This window comes from Podarcis tiliguerta, assembly GCF_965153285.1.
Source record: "Podarcis tiliguerta genome assembly, chromosome: 13".
NCBI classification, from domain to species: domain Eukaryota; kingdom Metazoa; phylum Chordata; class Lepidosauria; order Squamata; family Lacertidae; genus Podarcis; species Podarcis tiliguerta.
The window spans coordinates 14,527,227-14,554,155 of record NC_139546.1 but is presented as its reverse complement, the minus strand read 5'-3'; the positions used below and the strand labels follow the sequence as shown (position 1 = coordinate 14,554,155).

Here is a 26,929-nt window from a genome sequence, read left to right as displayed (position 1 = left end):
TATTATCAATTTGCTTTGCTTGATGAGACCTCTTGATAGCTGTTCTGCTGCCCATCCCCTGTCAATCTGTCTCCAACCCCGGGATGCCAGAAACAGCCATGTTCCTCCGCTGATCAGCCATGCGCCGTCATGTGCTCCCATCATATTCTGCTAGATTTTGTATCCCTCCAGGGATTCTGTCAGGGATGGCTGGTTTGGAGTCCACTTCCCCTGTGTGGTGTACCTTTTGAAGTGTGTGCTGTGGCTTCCTGTTCCAGCAAGGTCCTCTTTGAGTTCTTGTGGTCTTCCTGAGCTCCAGCTTATACAGTCACACCTCACGTTATGTCTGCTTCATGTTACGTTCTTTCAGGTTACGTCCCACGGCAACCCGGAAGTACCGGAAAGGGTTACTTCCGGGTTTTGCCGCTTGCACAGAGGCGCAAAATGACATCATGCGCATGCGCAGAAGCAGCGAATCGCAACCCATGCGTGTGCAGACACGCTGCTATGGGTTGTGTTCCTTTAATGTTGCGAACAGGCCTCTGGAATGGATCCCGTTCGCAAACAGAGGTACCACTGTATTTGTGGTTGCACTTTGATCCTGACTTCTGGCTTGGCCTCAAGCCTACCTGCTGGTTTGCCCAGTAGGTCTAACGGACTCCTCTTTGATGACAGGATGGTCCCATGGGCCCCACTTAGACTGCCGTCTCGTGGCCCAGCCTTGGCAGAGATCTGGCAGCCCTATTGAGAGTAGCTGGGCCCCAGCCCTGGACCCCTGGATGGTTAAGTCCAGTCAAAGGTGACTAAGGGGTTGCACCGCTCATCTCGCTTTCAGGCTGAGGGAGCCGGCATTTGTCTACAGACAGCTTTCCGGATCATGGGGCCAGCATGGCTAAACCGCTTCTGGCACAACGGGACACTGTGACGGAAACCAGAACGCCTGGAAACGCTGTTTGCCTTCCGGCTTCAGTGGTACCTATTTATCTACTTGCACTGGCATGCTTTTGAACTGCTAGGTTGGCAGGAGCTGGGACAGAGCAATGGGAGCTCACCCCATCACGGGGATTCGAACTGCCGACCTTCTGATCGGCAAGCCCAAGAACCTCAGTGGTTTAGACCACAGTGCCACCCAGCCCTGGACCCCGACGTTCCCAGTTGAAGTCCCAAAGCCCATGACTCACAGATAATTGGGTTTCTCTAGGGCAGCCTTCTCCAACCTTCCAGATGTTTTGGACTACAACTCCCATCATCCCTGGCCATTGCTGTGCTGACTCTGGCTGATGGGATTTGTAGTCCAGCAACATCTGGGCGTCACCAGGTTGAGGAAGGTTGGTCTAGGGGGTTTGGTGAACTCCCCAACTAGACCAGGCTCAATTATCCCAAGATGGAAAAGATCTTGCTAGGGCTTTCGGACTCTCGCTGTCAACTAGCTTCAACCTCCTGATTCATTTCACCTTGAGCATGTAAACAAACAAGAGATTGAAGCAGGCGGACATCTGAAGGGTTTGCTAAACCAGTGCTGTGTGTGCAAGCCCCTTTCGTTTTGCAATGTTTCTTTATTTTAAGAAACCATAGATCTCCCCACTCCCGTGATTTCTAAGTGTAGTTTCAAGAGGAGGTAAACAAGTCCGACAGAAGGGAACTGAAGGTCGAGAGGGAGAGGCTCAGTCCATTAAGCTCATTGTAAAAACACTTAACAGAAGACTTCAAGTTGGCGAGTGACTTAAATAAGTACCTTTCTGGGGAGAAGGCAGTAGGGGTACTAAAGAGGTTCTTAATGGAGGTGGAGAGCGGCCCAGGGACATTTCAAACAGTAATGTGCAAGGTGTTTTAAATGCAAACCATCAGGGTCAAAACAATAAAAGCAAAAAAAAAAAAAAAGGAACTTGTGTTCCCTTGCTGCATCAGTTTATTGCAAACCAGCTTTTCAAAATCTGTCAGATCGTCTTGCAACACACAACCCCCACAACTTTTCTGCAGGGAGTTTGGGATTAGGGTGGCTCTGCTGAAAGGGGTCTGTTAACCAGGGCTGCTATTCCATCCAGAAAATCTGTAAAATGGGGGTATTGGTGGCAGAATCCAGCCTCCTATGAATATTGGCTGCTGCTGGTGTTGCTTTTTTAAAAGTCCAAGTTACTAGTCCTGAAATATATATTTGAAAGTGTGGAAGACGATGAAATCTCCTTAGCCGAAAGAGTTTGACTTTTTAGTGCCTGGCGGGAGGGAAAGGACTTTTGGGCTAGCTATATACCTACTTTGAATCTCATTGGCCTTGACAACCCATTCTCTCTCAGGCTCTCCATCTGCAATATAGGGTATAATTATATTTACAAGGTTGTTGTGGTAAGGGCTATGACTAGATAATGCATGTGAAATGCTTTTTGAACACTTGAAAGTGCTATGCAGAGCAGACGCAAGCAGCTTTTATTGCCTTGCTGTTCCACCACGCCCAAAGCTCGTTCCAAGCTCCTCCTGCTTGCTGTGCAACAACATGCTATTCTCCCCCCCCCCCCCCCGATTATACCATATTTTTTGATCTATAGGACGCACTTTTCCCCCTCCAAAAATGAAGGGGAAATGTGTGTGCGTCCTATGGAGCGAATGCAGGCTTTCGCTGAAGCCTGGTGCGCACCGACTCCTCTCACTCTCCAGGATTCAGGCAGCTATCCGCAAGCCTTCTGAGCACGGCAGGAGTTCCCGCCGGGCTCCGAAGGCTTGCAGATAGCAGCCTGAAGCCTGAAGCCCGGGGAGCACAGCGCTAACTCCCGCTGCGCTCCCCGGGCTTCAGGCTGCTATCCGCAAGCCTTCGGGCTCCAAAGGCTTGCGGATAGCAGCCTGTTCTGGGGGCTGGGATCAGGGGTCAGGGGTCAGGGGAAGCTCGGGCTTCCCCCGTCCCCAGCCCTGCAAGCTCTAGGAGCAGCGACGAGGTTGTGCGCAATCTTGCCGCCACTCCTGGACTTGTTCTGGGGGCTGGAGGGGGGTTTCTTTATTTCCCCCCCTAAAAACTAGGTGCGTCCTATTGTCTGGTGCGCCCTATGGAGCGAAAAATACGGTATTTGATTAAGTTTCAACATTTTAAACATACACATTCAGAACACAATTTCATCCTTTCTCCTGTTTTTGTTGACTTCCCACCACCTTTTGTCATAGAGTTGTTGTTGTTCCTCCCCCCCTTCTGCCGCACCCTATCTCGGCATGATATTCCCTCTCCAAGAATGAAAGTCCATTAGCCACAACTCAGGCTGAGCCACATGGAGGAGAAGGAAGCCCCAAGGCTGCCTGCAAAACATTTTCTTTGCAAGAGGGAGAAAGTAAAAAACGAGTGTGAACCCTCCAAAGGCAACTGCCCCTCACAAACCATGTATGGGGGAAGGAAAACTGTATTAAAGTTGTTGGGTGCATGGGGAACACTGCGCAAGGAACTTCTGACAGCCCACCTGTCAAACATGTAGCATCGTAATGATGTCAAGTGTTGGGTTGCCCTGCCCAGCCCACAGACATGGGTGGCGCTGTGGTCTAAACCACTGAGCCTCTTGGGCTTGCTGATCAGAAGGTCGGTGGTTTGAATCCCCGCGACGGGGTGAGCTCCCATTGCTCTGTCCCAGCTCCTGCCAACCTAGCAGTTTGAAAGCACACCAGTGCAAGTAGACACATGGATATCGCTGCGGCAGGAAGGTAAATGGTGTTTCTGTGCAATCTGGTTTCCGTCACGGTGTCCCGTTGTGCCAGAAGCGGTTTAGTCCTGCTGGCCACATTACCCGGAAAGCTGTCTGTGAACAAACACCGGCTCCCTCGGCCTGAAAGTGAGATGAGTGCTGCAACCCCATAGTTGCCTTAGACTGGACTTCACCGTCCAGGGGTCCTTTACCTTTTTAGATAAAGGTGTGGCCCACTAGGCCAAAGTGGGTACCACACTGCTGTCTTACTGTCTGATACCTTCTGAATGCTCTGCTCTTCCATTTGTGTCCCACATTTCCAACCAGCAAAATTCTTTTGCTAGCTACTTCCAAAGACTTTGTGGAGGTGGCCAGTGGCTGACAGTGGGGATTTTGGCGTTCCTGGACTCAAACAGGTTCAAGAAACCTAAAAGAGCAGAGGCTACACATGTCCTCCTTCTGCTAACTTTCTACTTGCCATTACGTAAAACATACATAAGGGTTGACTTCAAACAGATATAAGCCTGCGTGGTCCATCCTGCACAAAGTGCCTGGTCTTGCTGTTCCCAGGAAGTGTAATGGTATTAGTATGTTTATATTTATAGTACTGAAAATTGTCACTTGTGACAGATGGATGACAGCAGCAAACTGAAATGCGGAGTGTCCCCCCCACCACATGTTGTTTTATTTGCCATTAGGTTGCTGTTTATTATGTTGCAATGAAATTGTCCATGCGATGGTTGATTGTGAGACATACTCCTTTTTCCTCTGTTGCAAGCTGCTTTGAGCTTGGTTCTTTTCGTGGAAAGGTGGCGTAGAAATAAAACGACGACGATAGACTTAAAGTGCGCTGCAGGAACATCTGGGCGATATGTGACGTCATCTCTAAACCATTCGTTATGAAAGGACATGAGTGGATTGAGCTTGCTATACGCAACAACGGCTCACCAAATCTTACCTGAGAGAACTGAGTACAGTGGTACCTCGGGTTACATACGCTTCAGGTTACAGACTCTGCTAACCCAGAAATAATACCTCGGGTTAAGAACTTTGCTTCAGGATGAGAACAGAAATTGTGCTCCGGCAGCGCGGCGGCAGCAGGAGGCCTTATTAGCTAAAGTGGTACTTCAGGTTAAGAACAGTTTCAAGTTAAGAACAGACCTCCGAAACAAATTAAGTACTTAACCCGAGGTACCACTGTACAGTCATACTTTCAGTTGCAGACGCTTCAGGTTGCATTTTTTTGGGTTGCAGACCGCCAAAACCCAGAAGTACCGGAACGGGTTACTTCTAGGTTTTGGCGGTCGCGCATGCGCATAAGTGCTAAATTGCACTTTGTGCATGCGCAGACACGGGTTGTGAACGTGCATCCCGCACGGATCACATTCGCAACCCGAGTGTCTACTCTATTTCAGGGATTGTGGTGTTGCCATTCAAGGCCGTAGCGGTGTCCCCTCTTATCTTAAGAAGCAGTGGGAAGTGGAGAGGACTGCTATAAAATCCTGAGATCTGGAACACAGGCTTCCAAAACACAGGCCTCCTCCTCACATATAAACACACTAAATTTGGATCTGTTGGAGACTGGGGTGCTCTTTTCCTTTTGACAGAATTTCCGTGGCTGAAGACCACGTGGTTCTTACCCTGGTGCCTCACCTCCAGGATGGCTCTTCCAGGCAGCGTGGCAACAACATACAAAGAGAACCATTAACCTACGCTAAGGAGTTAGAGGCTGGTCCGCTGGGGCAAGTGGGGCACTGCCCCACCGATCTCCATCTGCCTTCAGCCAGCTTCTGCCCATCCGCCTTCTCATTTATAGCCAATCCACCTGTATGTGGGCTTCACCTGTTGTTGGCTCTGACTCCATCTACAGTTTGGCCTCCTTGCCTTCTAGCCTATCTGATCTCAACCAGATGCTGGTGGCGCTGTGGTCTAAACCACTGAGCCTCTTGGGCTTGCCGATCAGAAGTTCAAATCCCTGCAACGGGGTGAGCTCCCATTGCTCTGTCCCAGCTCCTGCCAACCTAGCAGTTTGAAAGCATGCCTGTGCAAGTAGATAAATAGGTACCACTGCTGTGGGAAGGTAAACGGCGTTTTCATGCGCTCTGGTTTCCATCATGGTATCCTGAAAAGCTATCTGTGGACAAGCGACGGCTCCCTCGGCCTGAAAGCCAGATGAGCGCTGCAACCCCAGAGTCACCTTTGACTGGACTTAACCTTCCAGGGGTCCTTTTACTTTATCTGGTGTCAAGGGGGACTAGCTGCGCAGGGACTAAAGATGCATCAGAGCATAGCTGTCAACTTTCAGATTTGGAAATAAGGGATCAGCAGCCTCACCTGTCCCAGGGACAGTCTACGGGATATCTAACAATCTGGGATAGCAGCGGAAAGGAAACGGCGCTGGAATAAGGGAATTTCCCGCAAAAAAAGGGAAGGTTGACAGCTATGCATCAGAGAGGTGTGCCAGGTATTATTCTAAAGGTCTACGCCAGTGTTTTCCCAAACATAGGTATCCGGCAGTTTTTGAACTACAATTCCCATCATCCCTGACTTAGCTAAAAACAAAACAAACACTTTTCATTCAGGTAAGTCAAAGAAAGCAAAACGGCAAAAATCGCAGAAGTACAAATACAAGCAACACAGTATATCTGGCAGAGATTTAAATTTGGTAAGTAGAGTACATTGGTACCTCAGTTTTCGAACGTCTCAGAAGTCGAACGTTTCGGTTTTCACTTATTAACACCGCTGTCACTCGATCCTGCAGCAGCTTTTGATCACCTGGAGACAACCATATTCTGAGGAATAATGAATTTTGGCACGGCTGCCCTCCAGGCGATTTATGATGCCCCTTCCGCCGACATCAAAACTAACAACTTAAAATGCAATTGCTAAAGACGCCTGCTTCTTGGGAGAAAAGCAATGACAAACCTAGACAGCATCTTAAAAAGCAGAGACATCACCTTGCCAACAAAGGTCTGTATAGTTAAAGCTATGGTTTTCCCAGTAGTGATGTATGGAAGTGAGAGCTGGACCATAAAGAAGGCTGATCGCCGAAGAATTGATGCTTTTGAATTATGGTGCTGGAGGAGACTCTTGAGAGTCCCATGGACTGCAAGAAGATCAAACCTATCCATTCTGAAGGAAATCAGCCCTGAGTGCTCACTGGAAGGACAGATCATGAAGCTGAGGCTCCAATACTTTGGCCGCCTCATGAGAAGAGAAGACTTCCTGGAAAAGACCCTGATGTTGGGAAAGATGGAGGGCACAAGGAGAAGGGGACGACAGAGGACGAGATGGCTGGACAGTGTTCTCAAAGCTACCAGCATGAGTTTGACCAAACTGTGGGAGGCAGTGGTAGACAGGAGTGCCTGGCGTGCTCTGGTCCATGGGGTCACAAAGAGTCGGACACGACTAAACGACTAAACAACAACAACAAGCCAAGGGATGAGGCGGGGGCTGTGTCCCGTCTCCCCCCCCCCCCCGCTAGCTGTTTTATTGATTAAGACATTTGTGGGGTCCAAGTGGATTCAGAAGAGCAGAAAACCCCACCTCTTTGTGAATGGCACCATCCAGTACCGTGCTGCTGTCTGTTGTTCAGGAGATAGCTAGAGAATACGGGGCAGTCTCTCTGGGTTCAGAGCCAATTACAACAAATCTTTGATGATATCTGTTCCAAGCTCAGTGCTGGAGGTGCTCTCAGACCTCACTGAGAATAATTATGTCTCATTGCTGAACTCTCCCAAGATTCAAGTCCAAATGATCCACTTCTTTCACAATAAGATGAAAAGGGTGACGGGAAATAATATTTGCTGGAGTGGCCAAAAGATCATCAGTAGATGATCAATAAAAGAGTCACTGATTTAATCCCTCTGGATTTGACCTTATAAGTTCCAATGAAGGGGAAGGGTGTGTCTTGTTCCTCGCCCTCCCCATCCCCTTGTCATACCACTTGGATAAATTTTGGGACAGATCTTCTCTGACAGATGTATTTTGGAAGGGGCAGTGTGGCAAGATGGACCGCAGAGACTTATCTTCTGTGCCACATACAGTGGTACCTTGGTTCTCAAACTTAATCCGTTCCGGAAGCCCATTCCAAAACCAAAGCGTTCCAAAACCAAGGGGCGGTTTCCCACAGAAAGTAATGCAAAATGGATTCATCCGTTCCAGACTTTTAAAAACAACCCCTCAAACAGCAATTTAACATGAATTTTACTATCTGACGAGACCATTGATCCATAAAATGAAAGAAATAAACAATGTACTGTGTTATAAAATAAATTGATTGTAAAGGTAAAGGTAAAGGTACCCCTGCCCGTACGGGCCAGTCATGTCCGGCTCTAGGGTTGTGAGCCCATCTCACTTAAAAGGCTGGGGGCCAGCGCTGTCCGGAGACACTTCCGGGTCACGTGGCCAGCGTGACGAAGCTGCTCTGGCAAGCCAGCACCAGCGCAGCACACGGAAACGCCGTTTACCTTCCCGCTATAAAGCGGTACCTATTTATCTACTTGCACTTAGGGGTGCTTTCGAACTGCGAGGTGGGCAGGAGCTGGGACCGAAAGACGGGAGCTCACCCCGCCGCGGGGATTCGAACCACCGACCATACGATCGGCAAGTCCTAGGCACTGAGGTTTTACCCACAGCGCCACCTGCGTCCCCCAAATTGATTGTAGTTGATAAAAATTAATCCCTCCCCCCCCCCCGTTATCCTCACTGATGATAGTCATTGTTTCGATGGGGGGCTTTTATCCATTTCAGTAGTCACACAGTCAGTCAGTCAATCAATCAGTGGCTGAAGTGGGTTCCACACAGTCACAAAATTAACTGAAAAAACATTAAAAACAAAAGCACAAAATAAAGAGCAAAAACAAAAGCACCAAACTGAATCCGTTCTGGAAGTTCGTTTGCCTTCTGAAATGTTCAAAAACCAAGGCGCAGCTCCTGATTGGTGCAGGTGCCCCGGAAACAATAGCCGACAGCCGCAGCGGACGTTCGGCTTCTGAAAAATGTTCAAAAACTGGAACACTTACTTCCGGGTTTGGGGCATTTGAGAACCAAGGCGTTTGAAAACCAAGGTACCACTGTATCCCTTTCTTGCTTTTGACCTCAGATTGTGGGGCGGGAAACAGGCTGAACTCCCATTTTTCATGTCTTGGCTCAATAAGATCTAAGGGAGCCTTGTGCTAGATAATCCCCAACCACAAATTAAAGGAAACAAGAACCTGAGATATGTTGACATCTTTCTGCAAAAGCAGCTTCCACTTCCTAATTTTGTGGATTCAACATGGACCTCATACACTTGGCCACAGTGGGTGAAATCCATCTTTAATCTGTAGATCATATAGGAAAGGAGGAGGTTGTAAAATGGCTCCTATGTTGATTCCTTGATGTGTCATTCTTTATTTTCACCCCATGCTTCTCACCTGGTTTCTTGTCTCCCCCCCCCCCAGCATTTTGCAAAGTATACCTGCTAACCATTTTAATTTAGATACTACGAAATGTCTTCTTTGCTTGCTGCACAAAATGAAAAAAATTATGAAAATTAAATTCCCCCCCCCCCAAAAAAAACACATTCTCTATCTTTGGCTCCTCCCCATTCTTTGCAAGCAATTTTTCATTGAATTTTTCATTAGCTGGGCTTTCAGACTAGAAGTCGTACAGTTGAGGAATAAGCAGGTGGTGTTTAAAGGGGACAGGGGCGAGAGAATAGGGCTAGGCACTTTATTATTATTATTATTATTATTATTATTATTATTATTATTTCCATTCTTTATCATCACACTTTCATCCAGGGACGTCAAATAACTTACAGAAACATCATTCAGTCAAATATCTAACAATAACATGCCTCAAAATCACCCCCCTGTTCATTATGCATAACAGTATATACTTTTGTCCCTACTCATTTATCCTAATTTCCCCCTCTTCCTCCCTCCCCTTTAACCCCTCCCCCAAATTGTTCTCTCTCCAAATCTTTAACCATGTGCACAGATTATTCATTCTAATTTGAATGCTTGGGTTGGCTTCCCCCCGTGCTATCCAATTCCTATAACTTGTCCATTTATTCAAAATCTTTTGACATTTGTCATTTGTGGAAAGGGTTCTGTGCCCCTTCCTTCAGCCCGTTGATTCTCCCCTATAAATGTCCTCTGATCCCACATTCCTCTAACTCTAGCTAATGTAGGTTTGGCAGTGTGTTTTTCCAATACCACTTGGTTCTACCTGTAAAGGTACAGGACTCCTCTTAAGGATTTGGACTTGTTCCGAGCCTAAATCACTGTTAAAAAAAGCAAAAACACTACAGAAGGATTGGGGTGAGGCTGCACCCCACACTTTTAAGCCCTGAGATTTGAACTGCTTTTCTCTGAAAAGCATCAGGAGTCTTCCTGTTGCAACCGGCTAGATAGACAACCTTGTGAAGCTGGTAGTAACATGGGCAGCTCTTCTGGTTGCAAGGTAACCTTGAACGCCAGCAGCCCCTTTCAATATGGCAGCTCTTCTGGTTGCCGTGGTAACAGGTACGCCAGATGAGGCTCCTGTAGGCTCTCAAAATCTCAAGGCCCCAACAGCCAAGGTCGCTTTTAAATGCTAAAAGGTTAGAAAGACTTGTGCAGAAGGTTCCACTGCAATAAAACAGATGTCGTAGGGTCTGCCCGGCAGATTTTAAATTCTTCCTTCAGTTTGGTTGCTTCTGTTATCCATGTGTGCTTAACTGCAGTTAATAGCTGCCATATCCATTTCCTTATTATGGCTACTGAGGTTTGGGATGATGAGAACCTTGCAGAACAACCTTAAGCATTTACTCAGAAGTAATCAGCCTTGAGTTCAATACTGCTTACTCTGTAGTAAGCCTGTTAAGGATTCGCAATCATCTCATTTGTCAACTACCGAGATCTGGCTGATCCGAACATAGTTATTTTTGTAATTTAGTAACTTCTTTTAATCAGACCTACAAAAAAATTTAAAGATGAGTACAAAATATACACTCAAAAATAGAATCTGTTAATGCCTATAAATAACAAATATAGATGCACTGATACATTAGATGTTAAGAAATATTGATATTTAACATCAGCTGAACCCAGGTATTAATGCTGAATTGATTAAAACTTCAGTAGTGAAAAATGTGTCATCTTCTACCATCATATTTTGTATTTCAACAAGTGGTTGCATTCAGCTACCTTTTACTCAGGAGTAGGCCCACTGAAATTAAAGGACATAAATTAGTTACAGTCATTAATTTCAGCACGGATACTTTGAGTAGCAGTTGATTGAGTACAATATCCAGAATGCAGAACAAGAGGAACCTGCCTGATCCATCAAAATATTTGTGTCCGTATCCTTTAATAATATCAGATTTCACTTGGAAATGCTGCTAGCATGTGTTACCTGCCATACTCTCGATATTTACATCATTTAAAAGCTAAAACTGGGATTTAGCTTGCTTAGTTTACCGGGAAAAAGAGCAAATATCTCTAGGGATACTATTGTGAGGCCTTAGGCATGAACCACCAAACAACTCGACTTTATCTTCATCCGCAAGCTTCTGAGAACCTGCTAAACAGCAAAACAAAAAACGACAACCCTCTGCTTTCTGATCTTTTAGCCTCGGTTTTGCAGGAAGAACACAGATGTTGCATCATGCAAAGCTGTTTTGCTTTGCTCTCAATGAATCTACAGTGGTACCTCGGGTTACAGGCGCTTCAGGTTACATACGCTTCAGGTTACAGACTCCGCTAACCCAGAAATAGAACCTCGGGTTAAGAACTTTGCTTCAGGATGAGAACAGAAATCGTGCTCCGGAGGCACGGCAGCAGCAGGAGGCCCCATTAACTAAAGTGGTGCTTCAGGTTAAGAACAGTTTCAGGTTAAGAATGGACCTCCAGAATGAATTAAGTACTTAACCTGAGATACCACTGTACTTTTCCTTGAAGTCAGTGCTGTTCAGGCAATCCTAGGGAATAAAAAATAGGCCAGGATAATAAAAAAGTAAAAATGGGAGATCTCCCCTCTCAAAGCAAGTTTGTGTCGCGTGACGAAGGGGAAGGTTCAACCCCTGCGCATGGATGCCGTCACTGGCTGCTGAGAGATCGGAAAATGTTTCCCCAGCTTGGTGTTTCCTCTTTTTTTGGAGGGGGAGGAAAGAAAACTGGTGCATTACCAGTCTCCAGCGCTGTCAGTGAGCCTGTGTACAGCCTTGTCGAGAGATGAGTTCTAACCACTAACCTTTCTGTGGGAGAAGTGGGAAGGCGTTGGGTTGAGCAAAAGCGCTTACCACTTCCATCACATGTGCATGCAATTTCCTGGTGCAACTGACATACATACTGATTTCATCCAAACAAGTCGAGGGGCCTGGGAGTTCCCTTTTGTTCCAGTATGTTGTGGCGAAAGGGAAACATTAGCAACCCATGAGTATTTGTGTTGTTAGGGAATCCTGGCTTTTTTATCACCCATGTCAGGCATTTCGGTTTTGTACAATGTAGTTGATTTGGGTCATCTCAAGGGAGGGATTTGCTTGTTTTTAGGAAGGTTGCAATATTGCATCCTGGGTATTTGTTCCCCACTGTACATTTTTTTTAAAATTATTTTCAATAATTTTACAATCATTTCAACATTTCATTGATTAAGGGGAATCATTTTTCTATTCTTCCAGTTCATCAGTCTCAGTCTTTTAGCCACCATTAAGGCGCATAGAATCCTTTTTTTTTTTTTTTTTGCTGTTCTGTCACTTTCCATACAACAGGTATCTAGTTCAAAAGAACGTTCACCTTTGAAAATCTTAACTTGTTCTGTTAGCATCTTTCTTATATAGCCCTGCTCTCTTTCCCAAAACCTACTAAGTATAGGACATTATAAAAGCATGTGCTTCAAAGAAGCATTATCCATATTAGGTATCCAGTGTTCTTTATGACAATCCCATATTTTAAACTAAAATGAGTTTGTTTGTTTTTTGTTTAAAAGGGATGAGTCCCAGAAAAAAAATCAGTATAGAAAGGGGGGGGGGTCTAAATTCTTGGGAATAGATGCATGAGCAAACAGTATCTGAAATATACTCAGAGTCGCAAAGTGATTTCATGCTCTTTATTCAACTCATAGTGGTGAGGAGGAATGAATGGAAGTCCCCTCAAAGTATCTGCTTTATATACATTATTTACACAATGGGCTGCACATGATTGGCTAATTCTGGAATTCTACTGTAAGCCAATCAGGTTGTGGATTCACTTATGTCTGGAGCATGATTGGGTGGTTCCTGCCAACCAATCATACTGCTGCATTGTTCTAGGACCAATCAGACTGCTGCATTCTGAATCCTATTGTTCTAGGACCAATCAGACTGCTGCAATTTGGATCCTATTGTTCTAGGACCAATCAGACTGCTGCAGTTTGGATGCTATTCAACTCAGTACATAACAGTATCCTTCTTTGAGAAAAACACCGATATTGAAGCGCTCTCCATTGCTTTAGAAAGAGGGGAGAAAAGTTAAATACATGCCTTGCCTTCCTTCCATCATCAGCTCTGTTCTGAATTCTCCCTATTCAGCTGTTACTTGCAGCTTTTATTAAACCTTCAGAGTGGTTGCAAAGGTGCATCTTATATACTAAACACATCTGTAATATAGTCATTTTTTTCTTTCCTTCTTGTCCTTTAGAATTCCATGAACTTGCCTCCAGACAAAATGAAGCTACTGAGCCAGTATGACAACGAAAAGAAATGGGAGTTGATCTGTGACCAGGTAAGAGACCGGAGTGGCCATTCTTTTCTTTTTTAAGTAATTCTACATGTTGCATTGTGAATCGGCCTTAAATGGCCATAGCTCTCAGAGTTGAAGAATAGGAAATGGCACATACCACCATGGTTAAGTTGATCCCTGCTCTGTGGTTTCCATGACCACCTTAAAATTCTGGCCATAGATTTTGTTCTTTGTTTTTGAAATAATTTTTATTAAATTTTACACAAATTTTCCAACACAACATCTCCAAAACAACGTAACAAATCCTTGGGTATCATAGCCTAGGACTTCCATCAATCCCTTCTAATGGTTTTCTAAGTTCCTTTCTAATTATGCATTTTATTACTATGCTTATTGTTTTAAATCCAATCTTACATCAGCTCATCTTAGTACTTCTCACAGTAATTTGGATAGTCCTCCTTACAAAACTTCTTGCAACCCTACAGGCGATGTTAAGTACAGTGGTACCTCGGGTTACAGACGCTTCAGGTTACAGACTCCGCTAACCCAGAAATAGTACCTTAGGTTAAGAACTTTACCTCAGGATGAGAACAGAAATCGCACGGCGGCAGCGGGAGGCCCCATTAGCTAAAGTGGTACCTCATGTTAAGAACAGTTTCAGGTTAAAAACGGACCTCCAGAACGAATTAAGTTCTTAACCCGAGGTACCACTGTAATTACAGTTGTCTTTCAAAGACAACATAAATTTCTTCCAGTCCTTTAGGAAAGTCTGGTCCTGCTGGTTTCGAATTTTCCCTGTAAGTCTCGCCAGCTCGGCATAGTCCCTCAGTTTTATTTGCCACTCTTCTTTTGTTGGCATTTGTTCTTGCTTCCATCTTTGGGCTAATAGTATTCTTGCTGCAGTGCTGGCAATAGATTTTGAGCTCATAATAATGTTATAGGGACTTGGGGGATCGCTGGTGGGTTTCATAAAAACATGCAGGATTTGCCGGCACCACCACAGTACATGCAGACACCACTTATTTCCAGTTTCCCATACGGTTGTGCCTCGGATCTCAAACTTAATCCGTTCTGGAACTCCGTTCCAAAACCAAAGCATTCCAAAACCAAGGTGCACTTTCCCATAGAAAGTAATGCAAAACGGATCAATCCGTTCCAGTCTTTTAAAAACCAACCCCTAAAACAGTAATTTAACATGATTTTTACTATCTAACGAGACCATTGATCCATAAAATGAAAGCAATAAACAATGATTGATTGTGTGACTGCAGTACAATCAGTAGCTGAACTGGGTTCCACACAGTCACAAAGGAGCTGCGAAAACAAAAATGCAAAATAAATAGCAAAAACAGATAGACCTCAGCGTAACACTAAAAACGGAAGCATGGCACTCGAATCAGAAGCATAACACTCAAAACAGCACGTTCGGCTTCTGAAGAGAGTTTGCAAACTGGAACACTTACTTCCGGATTTTCAGTGTTTGGGTTCCAAGTTGTTTGAGAACCAAGTCGCTTGAGAACCAAGGTACTACTGTATTAGGGTTTTTTTTGTTTTTATTAATTAGCACCAAATTAGTTCAGAAGCAGACATGAGTGGTGAGACATCTGCAGAAGTGCCTACTACACTTTCGTTCCAGATACGCAAGATTCTTGTTAGGACCAAGTTCAGGGAAATCTCTTTCTGTCTCTGTCTGTCAGAAGCTGGCTGCAAGCCGTTCTAACTGGCATGAGGGAGAGTCAAAGTTGAGCATAAAATCAGCATTTGATTTGGAGGCAAGTACGTCTGTCTTTTGCAGTACAAAGGCAGGAAGAACCAGACTCGCTGCATTGCGGGTAAGGGGGGTGCATGCCAACTCTTGCATTTAGTATTTTGGTACACACCTAGTTTTAGAGAGATTCTATAACTAAAAACAAAACAAACACTTTTCATTGAGGTAAGTCAAAGAAAGAAAAACGGCAAAAATAGCAGAAGTACAAATACAAGCAACATAGTATATCTGGCAGAGATTTAAAATTGGTAAGTAGAGTACATTGGTGCCTCGGTTTTCGAACATCTCAGAAATCAAACGTTTCGGTTTTCGAACGCTGAAAACCTGGATGTACCGTAAATGCTTCCGTTTTCGAACGCGCCTCGGAAGTCGAATGGCTTCCGCTGAGTGTTTTCTTCTTCAGTTTTCTCTCTTGAATTTGCAGGCCGCCCTTTGCACCTCGGTTTTCGAACGTTTCAGAAGTTGAACAGTCTTCTAGAACGGATTACATTCGAAAACCAAGGTACCACTGTACTTAAACTCATTAGGAAAGCCAAATATCACATTACGCCCTGGAGACGGGAGTCTTCTGTGTATGCATTTGTTGTATATATGATAATAATCCGCCAAACAGCAGATAATTTTTTGGGGTCTCCCGAGCCTTTTGGCAATATGTAATTAATGGGTTATTTTTTTCAACTGATGCTAAACTCCACATATTTTTATACCAAAGCAAAAGTCACAAGTCCCGTAAGGTTATAGGGAGAGGGGCGTGTTTTGAGAGAAGGGCCAGTTTTCCGCAAAGCGCACACACATTTATTTTCTTCCAACGTTGCCTTTGGTCAAATGGGCTTTGTAGGTTTTGGGAACCATACAAAAACCTGCCAGAGCTGTTTGGCCACAGACAGAAGTGGGGTGTCTGCACCACAAGCAGTGATTCCTTCTGTCAAACTGCCTTTGTCTCTCTGGGCCGGGGGTAGGCAACCTAAGGTCCGGGAGCCAGATGCGGCCAAATCACCTTCTCAGTCCGGCCCTCAGACGGTCCAGGAATCAGCATGTTTTTACATGGGTAGAATGTGTCCTTTTACAGTGGTACCTCGAGTTAAGTACAGTGGTACCTCAGGTTACATACGCTTCAGGTTACAGACTCCGCTAACCCAGAAATAGTACAGCAGGAGGCCCCATTAGCTAAAGTGGTGCTTCAGGTTAAGAACGGAGCTCCAGAACAAATTAAGTTCTTAACCCGAGGTACCATTGTACTTAATTCGTTCCGGAGGTCTGTTCTTAACCTGAAACTGTTCTTAACCTGAAGCACCACTTTAGCTAATGGGGCCTTCTGCTGCCGCCGGACCACAATTTCTGTTCTCATCCTGAATCAAAGTTCTTAACCTGAAGCACTATTTCTGGGTTAGCGGAGTCTGTAACCTGAAGCGTATGTAACCCGAGGTACCACTGTATTTAAAATACATCTCTGGGTTATTTGTGGGACATAAGAATTCGTTCACCCCCCCCCCCAAAAAATATACTCTGGCCCACCACAAGGTCTGAGGGACAGCCCACGGCTGAAAAAGTTTTCTGACCCCTGCTCTGGAGAGATGTGCACCCCCCAAAAAAATATTCTATCTCCAGCCTGAGAGTTATCCTCTCCTTTTTCTAAGGATCCAGGAACAAGTTGTTCAAAGGCAGGGTCACTTTTCAGCAGGAGCTGCTGGCAGAGAGAGAAAATATGGCACCCGTTCATGCTGTGAAGCTATATATTTCTCGGTTAATAAAGGAACAGGCTTGTGAACGATGCCGAGAAGACAGGGGGAAAAGGGGAGAGGAGTGACTCATGTGAGCTGTGCAGATGTCTGTGTGGGATTCAGCCCTTCACAGATCTGCAAAGACAGCTCTGCCACAGGGGATGTGGCATCTGAAATAGAAACTCCTGGCAATCTCAAGGTGTTTGCTGAGTGAGTGGGCAGCGCGGAAGGAGAAGGCAGCCCTGTCCTCAACTCGCTGCTTGGCACTCAAGCGAAAACGGGTCACAAGGCCCTGTGTCACCCTTGGGGCCATCCGCTGCGCCTTGTGATTCGCAGCATGCGCCGTTGAGTGACGGACAAGGAGGGAAAGAGTTGGTCTCTCCGGAATCGTGTAGGATGTGGCAGGGAGTGTGGGGAAACGACCAGTTTCCTCCTCGCGGCTGTTTTATTTGCTGAGAAAAAAGTGTGCAACTGTATGTGTGAGTGCGGCTGTGGAGAAACGAGGGGAAGGGAGCGCGAGGGGCTGGTGGTAGGAAATGGGGAGTGGCTGAGGAAGGCAGAAAACAGAGAAGAGGCCCTACCATGTGGCAAGGTTAGCTCAAGCTGCCTCAGGTGCTATAAAAGTCAATGCAGAGGGAAGCACGCAGATCAGATCCGCAGACACAAGCTACTATAAAAGTCAATACGAAGGAATTACTATTATTATTATTATTAAGCACACAGATCAGATCTGCAGGCACAACCTAGTATAAAAGTCAATGTGGAGGGAAGCACTCAGGCCAGATCCGCAGGCACAACCTAGTATAAAAGTCAATGCGGAGGGAAGCACACAGATCAGATCCGCAGGCACGACCTACTATAAAAGTCAATGCGGAGGGAAGCACACAGATCAGATCCACAGGCACAACCTAGTATAAAAGTCAATACAGTGGTACCTCGGGTTACATACATTTCAGGTTACATACGCTTCAGGTTACAGACTCCGCTAACCCAGAAATAGTACTTCAGGTTAAGAACTTTGCTTCAGGATGAGAACAGAAATTGTTCTCCAGTAGCGCGGCTGCAGCAGGAGACCCCATTAGCTAAAGTGGTGCTTCAGGTTAAGAACAGTTTCAGGTTAAGAACGGACCTCCGGAACGAATTAACCCGAGGTACCACTGTACAGAGGGAAGCACACAGATTAGATCCACAGGCATGACCTACTATAAAATTCAATGTGGAGGGAAGCACTCAGGCCAGATCCACAGGTACAACCTAGTATAAAAGTCAATACAGAGGGAAGCACACAGATCAGATCCGCAGGCACGACCTATAAAAGTCAATGTAAAGGGAAGCACACAGGCCTGATCCATCCTACTAGGATGTTCTCCTGCACAAGCCCCATTGAAATGACAGGAGCACTACCATGTGACTTAAACCCTTCACGGCTTCAGAGTTTCAAAGCTGTCAGGGAAGAAACTGGCATCCATCTTTAATCAGTTTAATCCAACTGCCGTTCTACGTTCAGTTACTATTTCCAGGGGCAAGCAAGCTCCAGGCTGCTTAAAATGGCTGCTGTCGCCTTATTAGCTACATGTGTGGAATAGCTGTCCACCACCTGTCTTTCTGCCCGAAAATCTGTTTGAAATTTCACAAGCCAGAATATACAAAACAAATTTATACAGAGCCTCATGGATTATTTAGTTTGGAGAATCCCCCAAAAAGTAAAATAAGTTGCTTCGTTAAAAAAAAAGCTTCTGGCAACTGGTCCTAAAATAATAATACTAAAACGATAATTACTAAAATAATATTTATTATATTAACAAAAACAGCAACAACTGTCCAGGTTGGCAGCTTCCTGGTTAACTGGCAGATTTATCCGAGACCGATTTGTTTGGAATAGCCCTCAGAATTTGTATCTAAGAGACTACGTTACTCTGTTGTAATAGAAACATGGAACGATGGGTATTTATAGTTTCAAATTCAAAAAATAAATAAACTATGTATTCACTTTAAAAGATTTACATACCACTCACATTCCAGGGCAGTTTACCAAATATATTAAAACCACATATATTAAAAGCAATGATTATTCCAAAATCACCATTATAGCGAGCCACAGTAGAAAATTAACAGAACATTTCACGAAAAGCTAGGATTGAAATCGGCTAATGTTGTGACAAGAAAAATGAGCCTTAAGCAGAGGTCGAAACACAATTAAGCTTGGTGCTTTAAAGTTTGTGCTTTGAGTTGTGGGTAGGGGCAATTGAAGGAATCTCTTGGACATGATGGGTTGCCTCTCCAAATTTTATTTTTAATCCCCCTCCCACATGGGGACTGTTTCAGAATAAAGGCTCTGCATGAGAACCTGAGTTGGTATACTTCTCACATAGAGTTGACAGTATGGCTCATCCATACTTCCTTCTGCTCCCACCCCCTGCCCCATGAAGACCTGTTCTTTAATGCTGAATCGGAACAAACAGCAATCGAGTTTTCAGTGAGTGGATTTCCGTTCGTTCCGATTTAGCGCTAGGGAAGGAGTTTTCCAGAGCAAATCACTAGGGCATTGGCAAGTGGACTCATGCTTTCTAGGTGCAAGACATGCAGAAGTGGGGATGAGCCCTAAGTCTCTCATCTTTTTGGGACTTTGTGGGACTTGGAGTGGGGTTAAAAAGTTTACCCCTGTTCTAAAACTTAGAAAAAAAACAAAACACAGCATTGCTTAACTCAATGCTTTAGGGAATAAACAAGGTGAGGAGATCAGCTGATAGTCACAATACATACACAGTCCTTCTTGTGCAACACACTGTGTCACAATGATGGTGGTGCAACACAATTGTCGCAGGAGGAAGAGCTGCTAGTGGCTTTCTGCACAGGACTAGAAGCTTTTACCAGGTTGTGGGGAGATGGTGTGTGTAGAGTTGTACGTCTTTTCACAGGGAAATGGGTGGCACTGTGGTCTGAACCACTGAGCCTCTTAGGTTGGCAGTTCGAATCCCTGCAACGGGGTGAGCTCCCGTTGCTCTGTCCCAGCTCCTGCTAACCTAGCAGTTCGAAAGCATGTCAAAGTGCAAGTAGATAAATAGTTACCGCTGTGGCGGGAAGGTAAATGCCGTTTCCATGCGCTCTGGTTTCCATCACGGTGTCCCGTTGCGCCAGAAACGGTTTAGTCCTGCTGGCCACATGACCCAGAAAGCTGTCTGTGGACAAACGCCGGCTCCCTTGGCCTGAAAGTGAGATGAGCACCACAACCCCATAGTCACCTTTGACTGGACTTAACCGTCCAGGGGTCCTTTACCTTTTACCCATGTTTGCCTAACAACTGTAGTACAGTGGTACCTCAGGTTAAGAACTTAATTCGTTCTGGAGGTCCATTCTTAACCTGTAACTGTTTTTAAGCTGAAGCACCACTTTAGCTAATGGGGCCTCCCGCCGCCGTTGCGCCACCGGAGCACGATTTCTGTTCTCATCCTGAAGCAAAGTTCTTAACCCGAGATACTATTTCTGGGTTAGCGGAGTCTGTAACCTGAAGCGTCTGTAACCCGAGGTACCATTGTATGCCGATGTTTGGGCCCAGAAACCGCTGCAGTATCTGCAGGGAGACACCTGGTGTTAGGTGTTGTCTAGTCCACTGGCCCAAATATCTGCCATGTGAATTAGTCCCTTGTTTGTGTTCTCATAGTATGTTTGTGCCTTTAGAGGCAGCTCTAAAATGCCCACCTGCAATTCGATAAAGCCTGCCTTGTTCTTCTTTTTGTGTCTCCTTCCGCAGGAAAGGTTTCAGGTCAAGAACCCGCCTTCTGCCTACATCCAGAAACTGAAGAGCTATCTGGACACGGGTGCATTCAGCGGAAAGGTGACTTCAAACTGGACGATGCAACCATAATCATATTCTATGCTGTCCCCTGATTTCCTTTCCAGCTTGTCCTCCTACCCAGAGCTATAATAGACCATCTGGCTGGGTTTCCCCAGCCACTCTGGGCAGCTTCCAACAGAATATTAAAATACAATAGTCTATTAAACATTAAAAGCTTCTCTAAACAGGGCTGCCTTCAGATGTCTTCTAAAAGTCTGGTAGTTTTTCTCTTTGACATCTGGTGGGAGGATGTTCCACAGGGCGGGCGCCACTACCAAGAAGGCCCTCTGCCTGGTTCCCTGTAACTTGGTTTCTCGCAGCGAGGGAACTGCCAGAAGGCCCTCAGCAGTGGACCTCAGTGTCCTGGTAGAACGATGGGGGTGGAGACGCTCCTTCAGGTACACTGGACCGAGGCCGTTTAGGGCTTTAAAGGTCAGCACCAACACTTTGAATTGTGCTCGGAAATGTACTGGGAGCCAATGTATAACTTTCAGAGCTCCGTGGGAAGAGGATTTGGTTGTTAAAGCACTCCAAGAATTGTAGCTCTGGGAGAGGGGAGTAAGGGTCTCTTGAACACCCTTAACAAACTGCAAGCTAGTGGGATTCTTTGAAGAGGGAGCCATTGCTGTTTTAAAGTGGTACGATGCTGCTTCAAAAGTGGACGGGACTTGGGAGAAGAGCGAGATTGACCAGCAGATGGGAGCATGCGTGAGCTTGGAGGCCGAACCATGGAGCAGGGCAGATAGACCTCTGCAGCCAGGCCTCCGAGCATCTCTGTGCTCCCTCCTGCTTCTCAGCCTCTCTCTTGAGGGGTGGCTGGATGCAGAGAGCAGTGGGGAAGGGAAGGAATTTAGCTGCAAATCCATGGGAGCAGGAAAGAAAAAGGAAGGCAAGAGATAGGGAAAAGTAGAGCATGGGAGAGAGGATAGATGGATCTCTGTATTAATGGGTGGCATGCGAGAAAGGGAGTGGATGGATGGAGCTGTGGGGTGTATCCACCACACTACTGCCATGCAACTTCTGAAGAAATTCAGCCCTTGATGGCGGGAGAAGAAGATGGACCATTCCATCTTTATTATGAGAAAACCTGACTGCTTCAATGCACACCTGCCATTCAGAATTTCTTGTGCTGCGCATGAGCATTTCTCACTTAAGCTTGGGTATTTTTGAAACCTGTTTACAGTGGTGCCCCGCAAGACGAATGCCCCGCAAGACGGAAAACCTGCTAGACGAAAGGGTTTTCCGTTTTGGAGGTGCTTCGCAAAATGAATTTCCAATGGGCTTGCTTCGCAAGACGAAAATGTCTTGCGAGTTCCTGTGGGTTCCCCCCCCCCTTTTTCCCAAGCCGCTTATCAGCTGATCCGCTAAGCCGCTTATCAGCTGATCCGCTAAGCCCGCTAAGCCGCTAATAGCGCTAATCCACTAAACCGCTAATGGGCTTGCTTCGCAAGACGAAAAAAACCGCAAGACGAAGAGACTCGCGGAACGGATTCTTTTCGTCTTGCGAGGCACCACTGTATTTATTTATTTTAAAGCAATTTGTGAATTGGCTGCACGATACAAGTAGAAACGTTGGTAATCCACGTTGCTGGTACGGCTGCCCATTAACCTGTTTTTCATTTTGCTTTGTTCACCCAGTTTAAGAGACGGGCTCAAGAGTCCACCCAGATTCTTCGGGAGCTGGAGATATCTTTGAGGACAAACTACATAGGGTTAGTATCGACGACCAGCGCTTTTGTTCATGCAAACCCTAGCTGTGCGCAGTCGCGTCATTTATTTGTTTTGTTATTTTTAAAATGTATGCCCTTGCTTTTTACTGTCGAGGTCTCAAAGTGGCTTACCGTGATAAAAAAATATATGCAGTACATACCAAAATAAAACATCAGATAAGCCTAATAAATTTAAAAGCGTGGGAATTTCAAATCAGGAACGTAAACCAAAGAAGCATTTGTGATACCTCCTAAAATAAAACAGTTTTAACCAAGTGTCTGGAACTCAGCAGGGATGCTGCCTGTCTGAATTCTAGTGGGAAAGAGTTCCGCAGAGTTGGGCCCGCAACACTGAATCCACCAGTTTTTGTTGATCAGATTGAGATGTGCAGGGTAAGACATTCTGGACCTGTGTTATTCAGGGTGTATGTATAACTCTGTATGTCTTTCGAAGCAAGGATTTTATAGTGTTGATTTTCTGTGCCAAAACGGAGGTGCATTTGGGCCGGGATCGAAAGCACTTCTGATGAGTCCAGGGGCAGCTTCCCTTCTCTTTCCTGCTGACTGCATGCGTACCCTCGCAGTGTGTCGGATGCAGCTGCAGATAATCCCCCATTCAGCAGGTGCTGCTTTGTTCAAGAGGTCGGAGGGACAGCTGGAATGTCCCAGGGCATGCCTAGGAGCCCCCACATTTGGAACCTGCCTTTCCTTTATATCATTATTCTTGATTCAATCCAGCTTCTAGCCTGCCTTGGTGTAGTGGTTAAGAGCGGTGGACTCGTAATCTGGTGAACCGGGTTGGCTTCCCCGCTCCTCCACATGCAGCTGCTGGGTGACCTTGGGCTAGTCACACTTCTCTGAAGTCTCTCAGTCCCACTCACCTCACAGAGTGTTTGGTGTGGGGGAGGAAGGGAAAGGAGATTGTTAGCAGCTTTGAGACTCCTTAGGGTAGTGATAAAGCGGGATATGAAATCCAAACTACTCTTCTTCTTCTTCTTCTTCTTCTTCAACTAGCTCAATAAAGGCAATGCGCAACACAACACAAAGGTGGGTTGGTTGGTTGTTTGTTGGTTCAAGCCGACTCAGGGACAGCTATGGGCAGGATTCCTGAACTGCAGCGGGTTGGACTAGATGATTCTCAGGGTCTATGAGCCCTTACAACCAAAGACAGGGAAGAATTACCAGGTCAGGTTTAAGGTTTTTGTACGCTGTGGGTTAAACCACAGAGCCTAGGACTTGCTGATCAGAAGGTCGGTGGTTTGAATCCCCGCAACGGGGTGAGCTCCCATTGCTCGGTCCCTGCTCCTGCCAACCTAGCAGTTTGAAAGCACGTCAAAGTGCAAGTAGATAAATAGGTACCACTCCAGTGGGAAGGTAAACAGTGTTTCCGTGTGCTGCTCTGGTTCACCAGAAGCGGCTTAGTCATGCTGGCCACATGACCCGGAAGCTGTACGCCGGCTCCCTTGGCCAATAAAGCGAGATGAGCGCCACAACCCCAGAGTCAGTCACGACTGGACCTAATGGTCAGGGGTTCCTTTACTTTACCAGCACCCAACACCCCGATACCTTACCCTGCAGACCCCAAACTGATCATATTGAGGAGCAATATTTGTTTCCTGTGGACAAGACGCATGACTCTATGTCAACAAAAACTCATGGATTCAATGTTGTGGGCTAACCTCTTTCCCACTAGAGGCCAGACAGGCATAATCCCCATTTTACTGGTAGGCACACTCAAAGCCCATTCCCCACCCCCCTGAAAGAACTCTGGGCCCTGTAGTTTTTAAAGCCCCTTCGGGGATCACTGCCTTGTCACGGCGAAGGGGCTTGAATAGCTCCAAGAAGCTCTGAGCTACGCCGTGCAGGGCCACCCAAGACGGACAGGTTATAGCCGAGAGTTTAGACTAAATGTGATCCGCCTGGAGAAGGAACTGGCAAACCACTCCAGTATTTTGCCAAGAAAACTCCATGGAGATAAAAAAGGAGAAGCTTTGAGAAGATAGTGAGAGTTTCTAAGGCATGCTCTGGTTCATGGGGTCACGGAGAGTCAAACGCAACTAAGACGACTGAACAAACAACACGTTTTTGATTTTATTTTTTAAAGGTTTTTTTTTCAAAATTAAAACAAAACATATTATCCAAAAATACATCATCCTTGTTTTTCCTCCATTTTTCCTCCCTCCCCCCACCCTCCTCCACAAAACCCACCCACCCCCACCCCCCGACTTCCCTCAGTTCCAGTCTTTGGTTTCTCTGAGACTGCTGTTTTCTGCATGTTACAAAGTTATATAGATCCTCAAACTGTTTAGCTGATTATGATCAATAAAAAGTTTGTGGATGTTTATTTGAAACCTGCCAAGGAGTCAACTAAGACGACTGAACAAACACCACGTTTTTAAAGGGTGGCTAGGAATTGTAACGCAGCAAGGGGTAAACCAAAATGCCCAGAATTCTTTGAGGGCAAAAAAGCGCTTAGAATGTGCTATAAAGGTACCGTGTGTACACAGCCGCGGTCCCCTCGAGCAGCTTGAGAATCGGAAGCACATTAAGCGTTTGTTAATGAGATGCTAAATGTTTAGTGAACATCAATGTCGGAGCGGCTTAGGTTGTTTAACGGCCCTGCCTCATTTGTCGGTAACTGAGCTATGCGACCCCTCTCCCCCAGTCCAGCACCTCCTTTAACTTGAACTACTCAAACAACCTGGGGGGTAGTGGCCAAGGTCTAAGGCCCTCTGCAGAGAAGGTGACCCCAGCATGTCAGAGGCAGCAGCCGACACCATTAACGACAGTGATGTATGCCGGCTAATTAACAGCTTAGATGGGGAAGCATTTATCTCTCTGGATTGATTGCCTGCCAAGCAGTCAGAAAATAAAAGGGAACAGTGGGAGCCAGCATGCACAAGTCGTGTCAGCGTTTTGCGACAAAATGTATTATTGGGCCTGATGGAGTACAAAGGAGCAAATTGTATATAAGGAAGGAGTGCCAGTAGGTACATTGCAGCCCTGTGAAAAGGTTGCCGGGCCATTTCCATGTCTAATGGTTGCATTCATCTATTTATTTTTTGCATTTGTTGCATGTCAGTAATATTCAGGCACTTACCTACATTGGCCAGAATGTACGTCATGATTTTAAAATAACTCTTTTGTTTTCTGTCCCACGTTGAGACCATTTACAAACGACAAATACGAGTCTCTTGTTGGGTATTCCTAGCAGCACAAAATTCCTAACCCTGGAAGATCTGCGCTGAAATTCCTTCATCAGCCACTGACTTACAGTTGGTTACAATCACTGTGTTGCTGTTGTTTTTAACATGGGGGACACTTGCTGAGGAAGCCATTGTCAACATATACATTGGTACCTTGGAAGTCGAACGGAACCCATTCCAGAAGTCCGTTCGACTTCCGAAACGTTCAGAAACCAAGCCGCAGCTTCCGATTGGTCGCAGGAAGGTCCTGCAGCCAATTGGAAGCCGTGTCAGACGTTCAGGTTCCAAAGAATTTTTGCAAACCGGAACACTCACTTCTGGGTTTGTGGTGTTCAGGAGCCAAAACGTTCGACTTGCAAGGTGTTCGGGATCCAAGGTACGACTGTAATTTGAAGCTCATATGGGTGGATTTGTTTTTAAGTAATCATTTGAACACCTCCAGGTAGAAATGTTGCATGTTGAACGCAGCCTTTTCTAGCTGCATATGCGATTTTTCTGTGGGGATCTGTTTAATTTTCACTTTCGCACAGAGGTGCTTTTGAAATCCCTTAATAGAACTTATCCCCAAATCTCCAAACGTTATGTTTGTAACCACTCTAAATGTGCTCCTGTGTGGCAACATGTCCTGGGGAGAAAATGAATTTTCAGCCACTTTCCTGTGTGCTTGTAAAAATACCAGACAGTAGTACAAAGTGAAAAATCATACCAGTCAGCATGGTCACACACACACACAAATACACAAATTTTATTTGTATGCCATCTTTTCATAGTTCAAACCATGCTCAAAGCGGCTCCCAACATGAAAAAAAAATCACAATTACAACATTTTTTTTATGTGTTGTAAGCCACTCAGAGTGGCTAGGGAAACCCAGCTAGATGGGTGGGGTATAAATAATAAAATTCTCATCATTATCATTATCAACGTGATAAGGTAAAGGTAAAGGGACACCTGACGATTAGGTCCAGTCGTGGCCGACTCTGGGGTTGCGGCGCTCATCTCGCTTTACTGGCTGAGGGAGCTGGCGTGCAGCTTCCGGGTCATGTGGCCAGCATGACTAAGCCGCTTCTGGCGAACCAGAGCAGCGCACGGAAACGCCGTTTACCTTCCCGCTGGAGTGGTACCTATTTATCTACTTGCACATTGATGTGCTTTCAAACTGCTAGGTTGGCAGGAGCAGGGACCGAGCAACGGGAGGTTGTGGGGATTTGAACCGCTGACCTTCTGATCAGCAAGCCCACAGCGCCACCCGCATCTCTTCAACATGGTAAAAGTAGTCATAAATTGGGGTTGGGGTGTTGTTACTGTTGTTGGTGCTGGTTTTGTGTACCTTTATTTTAGACAATTGTCATTTATGTGGAAATTGTTTAC

At 45.7% G+C, this 26,929-nt stretch overlaps 1 protein-coding gene across 6 annotated transcripts in view; it reads left to right on the top strand.

Moving 5' to 3' along the window:
* The window catches only part of FMNL1 (formin like 1), a 114,229-nt gene that overhangs the window by 31,044 nt on the left and 56,256 nt on the right, over positions 1 to 26,929 (top strand). For all 6 annotated transcript variants that reach the window (XM_083407484.1, XM_083407489.1, XM_083407488.1 and 3 more), the window contains exons 2-4: positions 13,280 to 13,363; positions 20,562 to 20,645; positions 22,284 to 22,357. In XM_083407484.1, the coding sequence (XP_083263610.1) occupies positions 13,280 to 13,363; positions 20,562 to 20,645; positions 22,284 to 22,357 (242 nt within the window). The remainder of the gene's footprint in view (positions 1 to 13,279; positions 13,364 to 20,561; positions 20,646 to 22,283; positions 22,358 to 26,929) is intronic.